This window comes from Mauremys mutica, chromosome 10, assembly GCF_020497125.1.
Source record: "Mauremys mutica isolate MM-2020 ecotype Southern chromosome 10, ASM2049712v1, whole genome shotgun sequence".
NCBI classification, from domain to species: Eukaryota; Metazoa; Chordata; order Testudines; family Geoemydidae; genus Mauremys; species Mauremys mutica.
Genome location: NC_059081.1, coordinates 69,053,635 through 69,072,261, shown reverse-complemented (window position 1 = coordinate 69,072,261; position 18,627 = coordinate 69,053,635). Strand labels below are relative to the sequence as shown.

General features: G+C 42.3%; 1 protein-coding gene across 17 annotated transcripts in view; it reads left to right on the top strand.

The window, feature by feature from the left end:
* LRRFIP1 (LRR binding FLII interacting protein 1) overlaps window positions 1-18,627 on the top strand; it is a 183,047-nt gene that overhangs the window by 69,399 nt on the left and 95,021 nt on the right. For all 17 annotated transcript variants that reach the window (XM_045032209.1, XM_045032208.1, XM_045032212.1 and 14 more), the window contains exon 2: window positions 13,169-13,255. In XM_045032209.1, coding sequence (XP_044888144.1) covers window positions 13,169-13,255 — 87 coding nt within the window. The remainder of the gene's footprint in view (window positions 1-13,168; window positions 13,256-18,627) is intronic.

The window sequence follows — 18,627 nt, the reverse complement described above, 5'->3', positions numbered from 1 at the left end:
CTTGTATGCACATGCAATGCACAAAAGATTTACAATGGAAACAGGCATTCATGGGCTTATATCTAAGGTGTGGATTTTTGGCACACGGTTAAGTGAGTGTAATTATACATGATTAGGTTGCTGAAGGAGAAACTTGGTTTAATTTTTCTCTTGGTGCAGTCTATATAGGTGAAAGGTGAAGAGTTAAACTGGCTCCTCAATGGTCCAGGAGTTAGAATAAGCTATGCAAAGTAGCTTGAAGCTCATTCCTTAGCAATGGGGCTATGTTTGTGAAGCATTATGAACTGAGATAAACATTTACTGAGGAATTGGAGGGGTGAGGCCTATTAGTCTGGTCACCTGGGTACTTCCCTATATTTTGTTGTTGAAAGTAAAGAATTAAGGAATATTCCACAAATCAAACTGTTCTTGTGGGTGAACAATTCCAGTATTTCTAAAAAATTAAAAAAACAAACAAACCCCACTTCAGAATTTGGCAATATTAATAAACAGTGGGACAGCTTTGATTTAAATTTTAATTATTTTATTGGAAAATTGTAAAACTTTGCTTTAAATACATGAACAGTCGTTTGTTTTTATTTTTAAAATACCATTTGTGTGGTTGAGTTGGAACTGATGGTCTGCTTCCTGAGCTGTCTGGTCTCATCCATCTTGTTCATTCAGTGACACTTGGATATAAAACAACGTTGTCTGGTACCGGCTGGCATTTGGTTTTCTCTCTTTAATTTAGGTCGTGATTGCTTCACTGGTGAGAAGGAAGGAGTGATGACAATTTCATTTCAGTAACTGAGTAACCCATTCATTAAATTTGCATCTTATTAAACAAAGGTGATGGGGAATAAATGTACAAAAATATCTGGTCTTGTTGCTAGTAATTGTGGCTGAAGATAGCACTGTTTAGTAAAATGGGTTATTTTATAAGCAATGTACCACTTGGCTAGAGAAATTTTAAACTGCTAATCCACAGCAAAGCCTTGGTTACGTTGCTTTATTTTTCCACTTTACTGATTGCATGTATATCATAGACAAGTGAAATGAAGGCCAGTATAGAAGTATGGAGAAAACAGGCCTTTAACTGTGAAACAGTGGGGCAGAACTGATTATTTTTTCCTGTTAATCAGGAAAAACATTCAAAACATAAACTGTTACATGTCTTTCTTAGCATAATAGTAGTAACTTTTTTTTCCCCCACGGCTTAAAGCAGAAAGGGAGAATAAATTGATTCTCGAGATGGAAAAAAATATTGTGACTGTTGCATACAGATTGCCACTTTGTTAGGTTACTGAACTTCCAGTGAGATTGTTTGTTTTAATTAGTGCTTTAATAACGTGATCTGCATAAGAATGAACTCCTACAGGCAATTTGTTTCTGCTCACAAGCTGTTTCTTTAACCCTTTCCCTTCACAGAAAGCACATGCTGTTGGCTTTGAATATTAGACCCTTGGTAAAACCAAGTCTCTCTGAATAATTGTACTGCTTTAATGATTTATCTCAAGAGTTTGAAGATTTCTATACCTGGAATCGTTCATGGGGATTACAAAGGTCATTGTGGCTGGGTTTCTTGCTATCCACAGTTTCCTATCTCTGGCTGTTTGTCAGGAGTTGCAATTTAACGGTGAAGTCTGCATGTTTCAGAGAGCTATTTCTTTATGCATGCACATCTTCAGAGTATGCATCATAGAAACCTGATCGTAATCAAGTCCATCAGTTTTATCTTGATGTAAATACATTTCTGAATGTTACTTCCCTGCGCTTGGAGGGGACAATGTGCCCTTTAGGCAGGAAGTTAGAACTTCCTTAGTCATTGTTCTATTATATACTGGCTATGCTGAGGCAGTGTTAAAAATGGGTGTAAATACAATATTGTAGGTGATCATTCCAACTGGACTTCTGGTTTAGATTAGTATTGGTATTTAGAAGGTGAGACGCCTGTAATTCTAGATAACTAACCCTAATTTCGGTTCCCTGGCATTAAGTGGTGACCTTTGTCTGCAGGTGAAATCAAAAGTAATTGACATGTTCAAGATGCTGTATTGGAGCTAGAGAAACTGACTAGATTTACAGGCTGCAGTATTCTTTTCGTACCTAGGCGATGTTGGAGAGGTTGAACGCAATAGATAGGATAAATATCTGCTATTAAATAGGATTTATTTCCATTTAAAAAAAATAGGTCACTTAAGTTTTTTATTTAGAGTGGAGAAACCCAGAGTGTAAGGTAGAGAAGAACATCAAACTTTTCTGTTGTAGCAGTGTATCTATTTTAGGGCCTGTAGTGGCTTTAAATATTTAGGCGTTCTGCTATAATGGTTCAGAAATGTCATAGTATGCATTTACTGCTGTATTTTGGACAACTTCAGTGGAAAACTGTAGTTTTTGTAATAACGCTGGTGTCTGTGCCATCCGTGCCACAGTAATTCTCTTCTTTCCTCTATCCTATCCCAGGCACTCTTTGGAACTCTTCTCTATTCTTTTACATGATTGTGAGTTGTGAGTTCATGTGAGTGCATGGGTTGTGAGTTCAGTCCTTGAAGGGGCCATTTAGGGATATGGGGCAAAAATCTGTTGGATGATTTAATTGGGGATTGGTCCTGCTTTAAGCAGGGGGTTGGACTAGATGATCTCCTGAGGTCCCTTCCAACCCCGATATTCTATGATTCGCCTAACAGAAATAGTAACTTCATCTTTTTCACCTCTCAGACAAGGAGCATACAAAAACTTTTTAAGTGTAACTGGACTTCAAATTTTATTCAGTGTTCTGCTTCTTTCTCCAGTAGTTACATTTGTATCAGTGCCAGTCTGTTTTGGATACATTTCTTAGAGGCCTGTATTCCCCCCTATGGTGTTGGCAGTGTTTGAAGGATGAAGTAATCTACAAATCAGCTGCCTAACCTGGGGTAAATAGTTACTTTTAACCTTGGATACCATGAGAAGTTCTTCCCATCAAACTTTGAGAGTCTCATGTTAATTTAATTCATACTTTTTACTCCTGTAACATTTTGTAGATTTTTTTTTTATAATTTATTTTTAAAGTCCATTGTCAGTATTGCACACTCCAGATATTCAAAAATCATGAGTCAGGCTCACCAAAAATCATGAATTGGCTTTAAGATCATGAGATTATATAAAAATAATAAATTTAATGTTTTATTAGCCTTCCGCTTGCTTTGTTTTTAATAATGAAGGCTGAAATAACCACATATCCACTTGACTTTAAGGTCTTTAAGGTAAACAATTATGATGAGACTCGTGACAAAATCATGAAGGTTGGCAACACTTCGGTAATTTCACTAAGGTGAAGTTCAGCAGCCTCCTCACATTTGGGGGTCTTTCTCCCGTCATCACCCCCTCAAGTTAGACCCAAGTTAGTCTTTGACATGCTTATCTGCTTGGACTGGAGGAGGGCCAAATTCATTGAGGCAAAGCCTGTTCTGGCTTAGTTAGGAAACAGCAGGAGAGAAATATGCAATTAAAATTGCTACTTGTATGATGCACAGGAAATCAGGATATTTATAGCAGAAAACTGAACACAAGCAAGCTAAGCCAGACACTTCCGAACAGAGATCTAGTCCATCTTGAATGCTAAAAAAACACCTCTTTGTGGAGGAAGTGTTTAATTTTCATGAGTTCTCACACTACAGCATTCTCCTCTACTTCAGTTTTTATACTGCACCCTTCATTGTGATCTGGTTTTTAATGTTTCTGTAAAGTTCAGCTTGAATGAAGTGTCACATGTGATGCCTGTTCATATGTTAACTGATTTTAAGTGCTCTGGGTGCAGTAATATAATTGTACACAATAGTTCTCATTTATCACAACTTTACCAGCTTGACTAAAGTTTTTAGATTTAAAATGAGTCTCTGCTGTTAATCTCCCAGGTTAACAACACAAACCTTTCCTGCAGAGCTCAGTGGATGTTTGAGCCACCTATAGAACTTAATGCTCAGATTTTCATGACATTTCACTGTGTGTAAAGTGTCTCTTGTAGTTAATCATCTGACTTTAGAAGTAACTTGTGCAGTGCACAGGAATCCCTGCACACAACACTAGAAACCTCACCCCTCGATTGGAGAACCTGACTTGGGAGTGGCCTTGGACAAGTAGAGACTGGAGTGCATCATGATTAGTCTCTCTGAAAGGGTGTGGTCTGTAATGCTGTTACTTTCCCAGGTAGCTGCTTTCCAGAACACCACTGAATTTTCTGGGGCAGTTGGTTAGCGTCCCGCCTGAACCTTGGACAGTGCTTTTGAACTGCATGCATAGGTGTACTTGCTGCGTGAGGAAGGGAGCTTAGATGACAGAGAACAAGTAAGCTGTCAAAACAACAGGGTGGATGATACAGGACTGCCAGTTGAGGTTTTTCCTTTACAAATCAATCTACTCTAAAAAATGAAAATTAAAAATCTTGTTTTGAAATATTGGGTTGCAGCTTAAACAACTTGGCAACTATAACAGGTATTATCAATATATAAATGGTCATTGCTGCTTGTCATGCTCACCAGTATCATCTTGTTGCCCTGTGCTCCTAACGTATTTGTTCACCTGTTGTCTCTCATCTTACACTTTGTCAGTTTTTATGGGCGGTGTGCACTTCTTTTTTCATGATTGTATGGTGTTTAGCACAATAGGGTTGGGGCCTCTAGGTGCTACCACAATACAAATAGGCAGTCTGATAAAATGCTGCAGAGGGGCAGCATAAACATACCCAGACAGTGTGTGATGAGCACTTAATTAAAAATGTAATGCCGAAACAGTTCTAAATGCAAAAACAAATTGGTTGTAACATACATATTGATCTCAATAAAGTGGATTGTTTTAAAGTAAGTACTAATGCCTTTTTTGGAATTATGCTGCATTGATTTTTCCAGTGATGCTGCTTGCTACTTCACAATATGCAGTATTGGTTGTAGTTAGCAATTTTTATTTTATAATATGCAACAATCAGTCAGCAGGAACCCAAACATGTTTGTCTTTGATTCTAAGAGCTGGTTATGTTAAGTATTTAATTCTAAATAACTATGTGGTTATGAGCAAGAATATACTTATAAATTAAAATACACCATCTTGGGAAAGTATCAGAGGGGTAGCCGTGTTAGTCTGGTTCTGTAGAAGCAGCAAAGAATCCTGTGGCACCTTATAGACTAACAGACGTTTTGCAGCATGAGCTTTCGTGGGTGAATACCCACTTCTTCAGATGCAAGTAGTGGAAATTTCCAGGGGCAGGTTTATATATGCAAGCAAGAAGCAAGCTAGAGATAACGAGGGCCTCATCCTCCCTGATTGAACTAACCTCGTTATCTCTAGCTTGCTTCTTGCTTGCATATATAAACCTGCCCCTGGAAATTTCCACTACTTGCATCCGAAGAAGTGGGTATTCACCCACGAAAGCTCATGCTGCAAAACGTCTGTTAGTCTATAAGGTGCCACAGGATTCTTTGCTGCATCTTGGGAAACTGTCATTAGTTAATTGAAACTCCTAAATTTAAATTTTGTTCTCTTCCATTAACTCTGTGTGTATGAGTTGAATTGACATCTATTGGATGGAGTGAAAATATATTGACTTTGCTGCCTGAATATTCTGAGGATATATTGATTTAAGCAGAATAAACTAGTAGATCCCTAGGGAGTGTATTCATCTTTAAATATTTTTGTCATTAAAACTGAAAGCAAACTGATAGCCAAAGGTAAAATTTAACTGAATACAGTATTAAACTAAAATTTTCTTCACGGAAAGTAACACAATGGATAGCTACATCTGAAGACCTGTAGTGGGGACATGTGTGTGACATGTAAACTTTAGTTTGGCCCTTCTTTGAAATTGAAGGGTGGAGGAGGAAGTGAGTGAATACATGCACAAAAGAACCTGAATTTACAAGAATATCAAATTTCAGATATAGGCTGGTGGCTGTGAGAATCTGGGCTTCCTTTGCTACATATTTTAAGAAATGGATGAAGCCCAGAAAGGTTTTAATGTGAAAAGAAACGTCCCTTCTGTCTCACCTTGCTTTTCTGAGTAGAGAGAAGGGATGGGGTGGTTCAGATTGCTCAGACAAGCTCTCTGGCTTGTTTAAGGTGTGGCACCAGTTGTGACTCCAGAGAGTCCTGTGAAGAAAATTTGTGCAGGTGGGAAAGAAAGGAAGATAAATATGAATAATTTCTTGGCTCCAACAGATTACATGATATCTTGCTCTGAAAGGAAGAGTGGTTAACAGATGTTTTTACCTTAATGGTGGGAGCTTTGGCTTTTTCAAAGCTTAGACTTAATGGGAGCTGCATTAATGTTCCTCTGAGTTGAAACAAGGATTGTAAGCTTTTGTACATTTTTTGGCTTACAACAATTTGTATATACTCCGGTATGATCAACTAAAGCATGAAAAATTTACAAAAACACAAATATCTTAATCGAAACCAATAAAATTCCAGTTCACTTTTCTTTAATTCAGTTGATTTGTTGCTTATTTTTTATCTTTAAGTACAATTAAAAAGAACATCTCCAAATAGCACTATGTGCACTAATATCAATTAGAATTTCATACTATACAAATCTTCCATTGTTGTATGCAGTGGTGTTGTAACTGGGTCAGTCCCAGAATATTTTAGAGCAGGTTCTACATTTAAAATGCTGTAGCGGTGGAGCTATGGCGCTTCAGGGAAGATGTTACTATGCCGATGGGAGAGCTTCTCCTATCGGTGTAGTTAATCCACCTTTGCAAGAGGCAGTAGCTATGCCAATGGGAAAAGCCTTCCTGTCAGCATAGAATCATAGAAGATTAGAATTGGAAGAGACCTCAGGTCATTTAGTCCAACCCCCTGCTCAAAGGAGGTCCAACCCCAACTAAATTATCCCAGCCAGGGCTTTGTCAAGGTGGGCCTCTAAGGATGGAGATTCCACCACATCCCTAGGTAACCCATTCCAGTGCTTCACCATGCTCCTAGTGAAATAGTGTTTCCTAATATCCAACCTAGACCTCCCCCACTGCAACTTGAGACCATTGCTTCTTGTTCTGTCATCTGCCACCACTGAGAACAGCCAAGCTCCGTCCTCTTTGGAACCCCCTTCCGGTAGTTAAAGGCTGCTATCAAATCCCCCCTCACTCTTCTCTTCTGCAGACTAAATAAGCCCAGTTCCCTCAGCATCTTCTTGTAAGTCATGTGCCTCAGCCCTCTAATAATTTTCGTTGCCCTCTGCTGGAGACTCTCTCTCCAATTTGTCCACATCCCTTTTGTAGTGGGGGGACCAAAACTAGATGCAGTACTCCAGATGTGGCCTCACCAGGGTCGAATAGAGGGGAATAATCACTCCCCTCGATCTGCTGGCAATGCTCCTACTAATGCAGCCCAATATGCCGTTAGCCTTCTTGGCAACAAGGGCACACTGTTGGCTCATATCCAGCTTCTTGTCCACTGCAATCCCCAGGTCCTTTTCTGCAGAACTGCTGCTTAGCCAGTCGGTCCCCAGCCTGTGGCGGTGCATGCGATTCTTCCTTCCCAAGTGCAGGACTCTGCACTTGTCCTTGTTGAACCTCATCAGATTTCTTTCACCCAATCCTCCAATTTGTCTAGGTCACTCTGGACCCTGTCCCTACCTTTTAGCATATCTACCTCTCCTCCACAGCTTAGTGCCATCCACGAACTTGCTGATGGTGCAATTCATCCCATCATTCTGATCATTAATGAAGATGTTGAATAAAACTGGCCCCAAGACTGATTCCTGGGACACTCTGCTTGATGCTGGCTGCCAACTAGACATCGAGCCATTGATCGCTACCCGTTGATCCCGATGATCTAGCCAGCTTTCTATTCACCTTATAGTCCATTCATCTAATCCATACTTTTTTAACTTGCTGGCAAGAATACTGTGTGGAGACCGTATCAAAAGCTTTGCTAAAGTCCAGGTGTATCATGTCCACCACTTTCCCCATATCCACAATCAGATTGGTCAGGCATGACTTGCCCTTGGTGAATCCATGTTGACTGTTCCTGATCACTTTCCTCTCTTCCAAGTGCTTGAAAATGGATTCCTGGAGGACCTGCTCCATGATTTTTCTGGGGACTGAGGTGAGGCTGACTGGCCTGTAGTTCCCCGGTTTCTCCTTCTTCCGTTTTTTAAAGACAGGCACTATATTTGCCTTTTTTCCAATCGTCCAGGACCTCCCCCGATCACCACAAGTTTTCAAAGATAATCGCCAATGGCTCTGCAATCACGTCAGCCAATTCCGTCAGCACCCTGGGATGCATTGCATCCGGCCTCATAAACTTGTGCATGTCCAGCTGTTCTAAATAGTCCTTAATCTGTTCTTTCACCACTGAGTGCTGCTCACCTCCTCCCTATACTGTCCAGTGCAGCAGTCTGGGAGCTGACCTTGTCTGAAGACTGAGGCAAAAAAAGCATTGAGTACTTTAGCTTTTTCCACATCCTCTGTCACTAGGTTGCCTCCCCCATTCAGGAAGGTCAGGGAAAGTGTGGGACCCTTATTCTTGTTGCTAACATATCTATAGATACCCTTCTTGTTACCCTTCACATCCCTTGCTAGCTGCAACTCCAGTTGTGCTTTGGCCTTCCTGATTATTTTTATACTCCTCCCTAGTCATCTGTCCAAATTTCCACTTCTTGTAAGGTTCCTTTTTGTGTTTAAGCTCATTTCTCTGTTAAGCCAAGCTGGTCCCCTGCCATATTTGCTATTCTTTCTGCACATCAGGACGGCTTGTTCAATAAGGCTTCTTTAAAATACAGCCAGCTCTCCTGGACTCCTTTCCCCTTCATATTAGCCACCATATAACATAGTGCTGTAGATGGACACAGACAGCTATAACATAGTGCTGTCTACAGGAGAGGTTAGGTCAGTATAACGGTATCGCTCAGGGGTGTGAAAAACAGGGGTGTGAACTTTTCACACCCCTGAGTGACATAATTATGCCAATATAAGTTTATAGTGTAGACCTGGCCAGAGAGACAAGGTGGGTGAGGTAATATCTTTTATTGCACCAACTTCAGTTGGTGAGAGAGACAAGATGGTCCAATAAAAGATATTACCTCACCAACTGTGTATATCTAATGCAATACATATAGTGATTAAAATTATAGATTGACGCCAATGCTTTCCTGAAAAGATTTTTAAAATCAATAATGATTTTAAAAATCTTTCCAGGAAAGCATTGGCTTCAATCAATAATTTTAGTGTCTGGCTGCCAGGTAAAGTAGCTGCATATACTCTATACCAAATCCATACTTATCCCAATGGCTGAGGGGGTGGGGAAGACATTCCCTTTAAAGAAAGTCCCCCTAACAAGCTATTCTGAGTGACCAGTTCCCCTGGAGACTGAATTATCTCTTTCCTCTGTTTCAGAGTCCCAAGGGCACGCTAATAAATTTAGGCACTATATTTTAAATAAATTAGTGCATATTGGATAGTGCAAAGCACCAGTAGCTACAGCATAATACTGTAACTTAACAACTTGCATTGCTCATAATCAGACGTTCGCCAAAGTGGGTACTGTACTTCTTGACAAACTTTGGCAACTGCAGCAGAGTTGTGAAACTGGAATTGCCAGTTTTTTTTCCTGTGGTTCAGGGTTGCCTATAAGAAGGCTTCACCGTTTGCATGTGTGTGAATTCTCCCTCTCCTTTACATAGATCAAACCAGAAGCAATGCTAGAAAGTTAACAAGAAACACAAACATTCTAAATACAGTGCCCTGGAAAGTCAGAGTTTTAGGGGCGCACTTTCCCACTCTTTCCAGAGTTCTGTATATACAATGAGACCTCACTACCTTGACTGGGCAGGTAACTGCAAAAGGTAATTATCAAAGTACTCGATACCCATGAGTCATTTAACAGATGCTAGTGCTGAATATTGCAGAATGGTCTAATTTTCTATATTTAACCTCTCATTACAATCTCCACCTGTGTGGGACATAAACAGGGATGGCTGTAGGCACCAGCAAACCAAGCACGTGCTTGAGGTGGCACATTTTAGGGGCGGCATTCCGGCCATCTTTTTTTTTTTTGCTTTGGGCGGCAAAAGCCTAGAGCCGGCCCTGGCAGCAGCAGTGCGTCCTGCGTGGGGGGCGCCCTGGGGCAGCTGCGGTTCACGCCGGGGGGGAGCAGCGCCTGCACCTTGTGGCTGGGCCGGGCGCGCTCCGAGCGGGGACACTTGGGCTGGGGGCCGCCCCGGGGCACACGGAGCCACCTGCAGGTGCCGCAGGGTGGCTGCCCCCCAACGCCGCAGCCAGGGCTGGGCGAAGCGGCCTGAGCCGCCCAGGGACTGCGGCAGAGTGGCTAGAAGCAGCAGCAGAAGCAGTGGTGCCATAGAGGAAGGGGGCTGCCGTGCGGGGCCCGCGTCCCGCTCTCTGGGGCTCCGCTCCCTCTGGGGCTGCCCTGCCTCTGCCCCTCAGCCCCCTGCCGGGACAGTCCCCCTGGCTCTTCCCTCCCAGGTCCGAGCCAGTCCTGGAGGTGGGAGCCCTGGCTGAAGGGATCCTGGGCTGAGGCGCGGCCTGGGAGCCCTGCTGCTTATCCCAACCCTGCCAGCAGGGGAGTGAGTGGAGTCAGCACTGTGGGGGGGGGAGCCCAGGGCTGGGGCAGCAGGGGGTGCGGGGGGGGCAGGCCTGGGGCGGCAGGGGGTGTGGGTGAAGAGAGCCCAGGGCTGGGGTGGGGGGCAGCCAAAATTTTTTTTGCTTGGGGCGGCAAAAGACCTAGAGCTGGCCCTGGACATAAAATAACAGATGTCCTGCAACACCTTTAAGCATTTTAACATTTGTAAATTTATAGTCAGTGAAATAAAATTGACTAATGTAGGGGCAGTACAATGTATTTGTGATCAAATATATTTTAATGCTGACTCAAGGGCTGAAGGGTAAAAAAGGCATCTCCAAAGAGCATACGGATTATGCATATTACCTGTTCCAAAGCATCTTTGCCCTTGAAATGTATACAGTGGGTATCTTAGAGGCCTCTGCTCAACCACTGAAGTTAATAGATCTAAACTGTTTAGACCAGGGACTATGATTCATGTTTGAACAGTACCAGGCCCATGTTAGACTGCAGGTTCTATGGGCATGCATATTATGTATGTCTAGTGCTGAGCGCCAAACATAACCTTAACATTCTGGGACTACAAAGGTCTGAGACACTTTTGGAGACAGCTTAAGTGACTTGCTGTACCTACAGGTTTTCAACAGATATATTTGCACTTTATTCTTCCATGGCAAAGCTAGACGTTATCTTAGAACTCAAATATCTTAATTTAAAAAGGACAGTAATCTTCCATGAGAGAAATCTCTAATTTGCCTTTCCTGCTGTGTGTGTGTGGCGGGAGGTGTGGGGTAGGGAAAAAAGGGACTTTAAAAACAATTACTGCTCCTAAGAAAAGTTAATATTTACAGTATTGATATGAAGTAAGGTGGCTGTGTTGTGAAGAAATAAAGATACCAGCGCTATTCAGTTAAATGTACCAAACTCAAGTTTCAATTCCCATTATGTGAGTGATCATGGATGTAATGCTGTGAAATTGAGATGGTTTACTTCCTCAAAAATGGAGGAAAGGAGTTTGCTAATAAGACACATAATAAAAGTCCTTACGCCTGATTGAACTTTTTTCTGTGTATTTCTGTGAAGTCTATGCAGTCTATTCTAGATTTTACTGACTGTTAGATGCAATTGCTTGAACTCTTTAGCTGGTATGCATCAGTTAAGTAGTTACTTTTGCCAAAAATAATTTCAGTTAGAGGTAAGCTTTGCTTAATTCTCAGGTAATACCTTAATGTGAACCTTTCTTATCTTGTTGGGGGCCTCTTTCTCTTCTTTTTTTGAATGGTGAGTATACTTCCTAAGCGGGATTGACGCTTCCCTATAGTATAGGACAGGGGTTCTCAAACTGGGGGTCAGGACCCCTCGGAGGGTCGTGAGGTTATTACATGGGGGGTCGCGAGCTGTCCGCCTGCACCCCAAACACCGCTTTGCATCCAGCGTATCTAATGGTGTTAAATATATTAAGTGTTTTTAATTTATAAGGGTTGTTGCACTCAGAGGCTCGCAATGTGAAAGGGGTCACCAGTACAAAAGTTTGAGAACTACTGGTATAGGAATTCTGGTGAAAGCAGGAATTCTCACTATTAGAGCACTTTACCTGTCCTCACAGCCTCTAGCTGGAGATTCTAGTGGGGTGAAAAGTTGAGGGCAGTTGTGTGTAAATGTGTAGTGACCATGATTTAGAGCATCACTTTCACTTTATCTACTCTGGGCCAGATTCTAACTAAGGCTGGATGAACTACTCAAATCTTCAGGGAAAAATTGAGTGGAGCTTTTCTCTCTTCTGAGGTTTGAAAAGCTAACTGAGCTAATTGTAGATTTTCTTCACTCGACTTTCTCCTTCCAGCTTTTGTCTAGGATTATAAGAATAACAAATATCACTCTAGAGGTTATTTTGTCATTTCCAAATCTGCTGAAATGAAGTGCTACGAATCTCACAAGGTCTGTGCTTGACAGATGTCCAGACCGGAGGTTTTGGATATGAGTAGAACATTTGGATATTTTAATCTAACCCAGCTGAAGTGGATTTTCTTAGGTTTACCAATGCCCTTCAATAATTTTAGTCTCCATTGTGCAGCATGCACACATGCAGAGCATGCTTAGTCAACTGCGGTGCTCATGTATGCACGTGCATACGTCAGAGTAAGAGAAAACACATGTATAATGCTTTTTGACAGTGAACATGTTATCTAATTATGGAGATAAAGATAAGTATAACCAACATAAAATAGTAAGTGTATAATATGCCTCTCTTTCTTCAGAGCCTCTGTTACTTAAGTGTTCAAAAATAAACATACACATTTTGACAGAGCCCAGTTACCACCTTTTGTTAATATAAATGTTTCCTCTATACATATTCATACAAATACAACAGTCTTTTATTTAAATGACAGCACAGAAAAACTTTTGAATACAAATAACTATAGATAAGATGTCTGCATGAAGATGTTATCTACCTGTGAAGCATAACATGTTGTTTTGGAAGGTAGGGCCATTACATACATCTGTAAGAACTCATTTGCCACTACAAATAAAGTCTTACTGCGTCATCTCCTTTATTTCACGCGCTAGTTAACAAAAGTGCTTCAAGCTAAATTAATTGTCTGGCATCTATTACATTGTTTTATTATACTTCTCTTCACAGGCTGAAGCAAGGCTCGCAGCAAAGCGAGCAGCACGAGCTGAAGCACGGGAGATCCGAATGAAAGAACTTGAGAGGCAGCAGAAGGAGGTACGTTTAAAGTTTTCAGTGGGTGTTTTCATGTTCTCTGCATCCCTCGGAAAAGGCTCCAAGGTCATCGAATTACTAGTTAATCTTCTGTTAGCTGAAATACTAATAGCCCTAATTGGGCCTCTGATGGGTAAATGGTACTGGTACTAAGATTGTGGATAAAAATGGTCTGAAAATGCAGGGACTGTGCAGCAGCAATGTATTTGGGGATTGGTCCTGCTTTGAGCAGGGGGTTGGACTAGATGACCTCCTGAAGTCCCTTCCAACCCTGATATGGGATTCTACGATTTGTTCCTCATGAGCCAGTGTAATTATAACTGGAGTGTATGTGATTGATTTGTAACTAGGGTTGGATATTTTTTGTTTATAATATAAATGTTGTTGCTTTTTCTAGCAATTGGTTAGAAAACCATCTTGTAAGTATAGAGGAGACTCATCTCTCTATCAGCTCTCGCAAAATTAGTACTGAGGGGACATTAGTTAATCATCCTTGCAGTAAAGTAAACCAAGCTGTATGACTGTGGCATTGACCTTGTGTGGATTACACCTGTCTTTTTTAAAGAATGATAATCTCAGACTAATGTCACCATTGGCACAGCTGCTGACTGTAGAAAACTGAGCTCATGAAAATGTCACTCTCCCCCCCATGATAAATTGTACCTCTTTACTCTCAGCCAAGTCTCTCTAACACCTTAGAAGATTGGCCTTTTTTCTACTGCCAGACAAATAAAGTTGTGCATGGGCATATGTTAAAATAAAATTGTAGTCTTCAATACGATGGGATAGCCTAATTTTGGCAATTAATTGATCTTTGACTATTAGCGTTAAATATGCCCAATGGTCTGTGATGGGATGTTAGATGGGGTGGGTTCTGAGTTACTACAGAGAATTCTTTCCTGGGTGTCTGGCTGGTGAGTCTTGCTCACATGCTCAGGGTTTAGCAGATTTGCGGTTAGGAAGGAATTTTCCTCCAGGGCAAATTGGCAGAGTCCCTGGAGGTTTTTCGCCTTCCTCTGCAGCATGGGGCACTTGCTGGAGGATTCTCTGCACTTGAAGTCTTTAAACCACGCTTTGAGGACTTCAGTAGCTCAGACATGGGTTAGGGGTTTGTTACAGGAGTGGGTGGGTGACATTCTGTGGCCTGCATTGTGCAGGTCAGACTAGATGATCATAATGGTCCCTTCTGACATTAAAGTCTGTGATTCTATATTAACAGTTTTACAGACCTAGAGAGACTTGTTTTGCTCCTGTTGAATCTGACCGGTCAAGAGCTGTATTAAATATCAAACTCTCCCTCCCACATTGAGTAATTGAGATCAATATTTGCATCTTGGGGGAATAAAAGCTAGAAGAGGACTGACAGGGCACTATCTGGAACAAACATCTGGATCAGTTACTAGAATTGGCAAGATAGTGCTGTCCAGAAAAGCTTATGCACCCTTGTGTTTCCAGTAGGCACACTAGGCAGATGTTCCTCTGGGTGCTGTTATAAGAATTGATTCTTCTAACAAATATAAGAGAATAGGGATGTTAGGGATAAAAGGAAGATTGGGAAACAACTGCTGGAGAGATCACTAGCTGAGCAGGATGTTACATGAAGACGTCTTTTACTGCTACAGTTGCTTCTTATGATTGAATGGAATGCTCTTGTGCAGCCTCAGCCAAAGCCAAAAGGTTTGCATGGCTGGCAGTGTATTTATATTGTAGAGCCCCCTGCAGTGCCTAAGTCATGAGTAATAGGATTTCCTAAACAGCATTAGAGGAATCCATGGTAAACAAATGAGGACACTGGTCAGATAGCAAATGCACATAGACATTAAAGCAGCTGATAATGATATTACCTTCTAATTTCATAGTAATTACAAGGCAGTTGATGACCTCTTCTTTTCTCTGTTAGACTGTAAACAGATACTACCAACAGCAGACTGGTAAATTGCAACTTAGCAGACTTCAAATAGCTATCAAAATATAAACAGCTCTCTCTCAAGAGACTTTGCTCCATTTCCTTGTAGCTAATAAATGAAAACCTGTTGAAATGAAACTTTTTGGAAAAACTTCATACGGTATATAAAAGTCCTCTAAAAGTCTTCCAAAATTGCCATAAGCTTAACCAAACATACACCTACTCTATATTTTGTAATTCTCAGTGGGATAAAATGCATAGTAGTATGTATAAAGAACAGGAGTACTTGTGGCACCTTAGAGACTAACAAATTATCCTTTTTATTATAGCGTTGGTAGGAAGGATTCTGTGGGTTAGTATGTTGTTCAGAGGTGTGTTGGAAGTATTCTTTGAGTCGGAGACAGCGAAAGTAGGATTCTAGGTCACCGCAGAACTGTGTCAGCTCTGTCCACATATCTATTCAAGTGACACCATCATAGGACCTAATCACATCAGCCACACCATCAGGGGCTCGTTCACCTGCACATCTACCAACGTGATATGTGCCAGCAATGCCCCTCTGCCATGTACATTGGCCAAACCGGACAGTCTCTACGCAAAAGAATAAATGGACACAAATCTGACATCAAGAATCATAACGTTCAAAAACCAGTGGGAGAACACTTCAACCTCTCTAACCACTCAGTGACAGACTTGAAGGTGGCAATTTTGCAACAAAAAAACTTCAAAAAGACTCCAAAGAGAAACTGCTGAACTTGAATTAATATGCAAATTAGACACAATTAACTCAGGCCTAAACAGAGACTGGGAATGGTTGGGTCATTACTCTAATTGAATCTATTTCCCTATGTTAAGTTCTCCTCACACTTTCTATGGGTCATCTCAATTATCACTTCAAAAGTTTTTTTTCTCCTGCTGATGATAGCTCATCTCAATTGATTAGACTCTTCCTGTTGGTATTCATACTTCCACCTTTTCATGTTCTCTGTATGTATAAATATCTCCTGTCTGTGTGTTCCATTCTATGCATCTGAAGAAGTGAGCTGTAGCTCACGAAAGCTCATGCTGAAATAAATTTGTTAGTCTCTAAGGTGCCACAAGTACTCCTGTTCTTTTTGCGGATACAGACTAACACGGCTGCTACTCTGAAACCTGTCATAGTAGTATGTATGTTCTGCATGTTTGTTTTATATTTAGCGTGCTCAGTATTCAGAAAAACCTTTCAGATATCTAATTCTCAGTTAGTGAATGTGTGTGCACTTTCTCGTGCTTAAAGCAATGCACATGCCCTGAGAGATCTGCTTAGGCAGCATGGATCAGTTAAGAAAATATGTACATTGTTAGAGTCCTTATGTTCAAACCTTCCAGATGTTATCACTGCAAGTTAAGTAACTTTTTTAGCCTTACAGAAATGACAGAATCACTTTCAGTCACAGTGAGGCCGTGTGGTTTGAATGGGGGACTGGAAATTGGTCCCTCTAGCTCAGCGAGGGGCAAACTTTTTGGCCTGGAGGCCGCATCGGGTTTCAGAAATTGTATGGAGGGCCAGTTAGGGGAGCCTTCCCAAACAGCCAGGAATGGCCCGGCCCCGCCCCCCTCCCCTCTCCAGCCCCCGTGCTTCTCAGCCCTGATGCCCCCCCCAGCACTCCTGCCTCATCCAACCCCCCCGTTCCCTGACAGCCCTCCCTGTCCCTGACCATCCCCAGACTCCTGCCCCTAACTGCCCCCCACCGTCCCATCCAACACCCCCTCTCCTTCCTGACTGCCCCCCCCCGGACCCTTGCCCCATCCAACTACCCCTTCTCCCTGTCCCCTGACTGCCCCCGGAACCCCCACTCCTGACAGCCCCCAGCCCCCCCCATCCAACCCCTCCTCTCATTCCTGACTGCCCCCCTAGGACCTCTGCCCCATCCAACCACCCCTTCTCCCTGCCCCCTCCTAGAACCCTTGCCCCCATTCAACTCTCCTGCCCTCTGACTGCCCCAACCCCTATCCACACCCCCGTCTCCTGACCACCCCCTGAATTCCCCTGCCCTCTCTCCAACCTCCCTTACCATGCTCCCTTACCATGCTGCCTGGAGTACCGGTGGCTGGCGGTGTGACTGCACCAGGACAGGCAGCGGCGGCGCCCAGCAGGAGCCAGCCACGCACCGCACAGCACAGAGCACGGAGTCAGGCCGGGCTCTGCAGCTACGCTGCCCCAAGAGCTTGCAGCCCCGCCTCCCAGAGCAGGCGCAGTGATCTGAGGCTGCAGGGGAGGGGCTGGGGACTAGCCGCCTGGGCCAGGAGCTCAGGGGGTGGTGTGGGCCATAGTTTGCCCACCTCTGCTCTAGCTTCTGTTCCTAATTCATCCAACTAGTGCATAACATTAGTGAAGTGTCTTTGCTTCATTGTCGCTATTTGTTAAGTGGGGATATTTGCTTCAAAGAGAGAAAGCTGAGATCTGTGTAACGTACTTTAATATCAGTGTAGGAAATTCGCTGTATAAAAGCTTAGTATAAATAATATCTATCTTAATCCTTAGTTTGAGTTTTACTGCATGCAGAATGAGCTATGCATTTTTATTACAAGAGCTGACTATTAAAACATGCGTAACCATGTTCTTCAGATTACCCATATGTAGAGCCTGGAGCCAAAGGCTGGCTCCAGGTATGTAGTGAAAGCTGATCAGTAAACGGGAGAAATAGATGGTGGAGGGCCAAATTCCGACCTCTTCTTTGGCAGAATTTACTTGCATTCCATGGATACAATTGAGGGCAAAAATTGGTGTATAGTTACAAATTCCTTCTTGTTACCTAGGGGCTAAAAATATCCTTTTTTAGTCATTTCTTCCATCCACAGTTGCTTTTCTTTTAAAGGAATGTGTGAACCATAATATATATTGCACCTTACTTGGGGCATGCTCATTGTTGCTTGTGTGGGGTAAGATCATTTGGCTGCCTATACAAGACTGTTTTATTTTGTAGCTCCTCCTGATGATCCCAGCATTTTCTAAGTGCAGTAATCATACATTATTTACCAAGTTACTTTAGGGAGAACTACAAAATAATTGTACAATAATTCTACTAGAAACAATTGTAACTGCACAACAGCCTACTGATTAATAGGCAGATAGAACAGAAAAAAGGGCAGAATCTCTCCACTTGGAGTGATGAAGATAGAACAGGGTTTGGCTAATTTTGGGGGTAAAGTGAGTGGGCATGGCATGGCATGAGACAGAGGAGGAAGGGGAAAGGAGACCAGCATGTTTGGTGGGAGGAGCAAGGTGGCTGTCTCATATGACAGGAAGCCAGGTACTTTAAGAACAAACGCACACAAAAATCCCTGAAAAATGTAACAGGGCTTCAAGTTGGGTCAAGCTGGACACAATAACCAGGGTCTGTGATATGCTGATATGTCAAAAAAAATCAGTGGGGCACTAGAAAACCTGGAGGAGAATGAGTGGCAGGAATGGCACTGAAGGTTACAT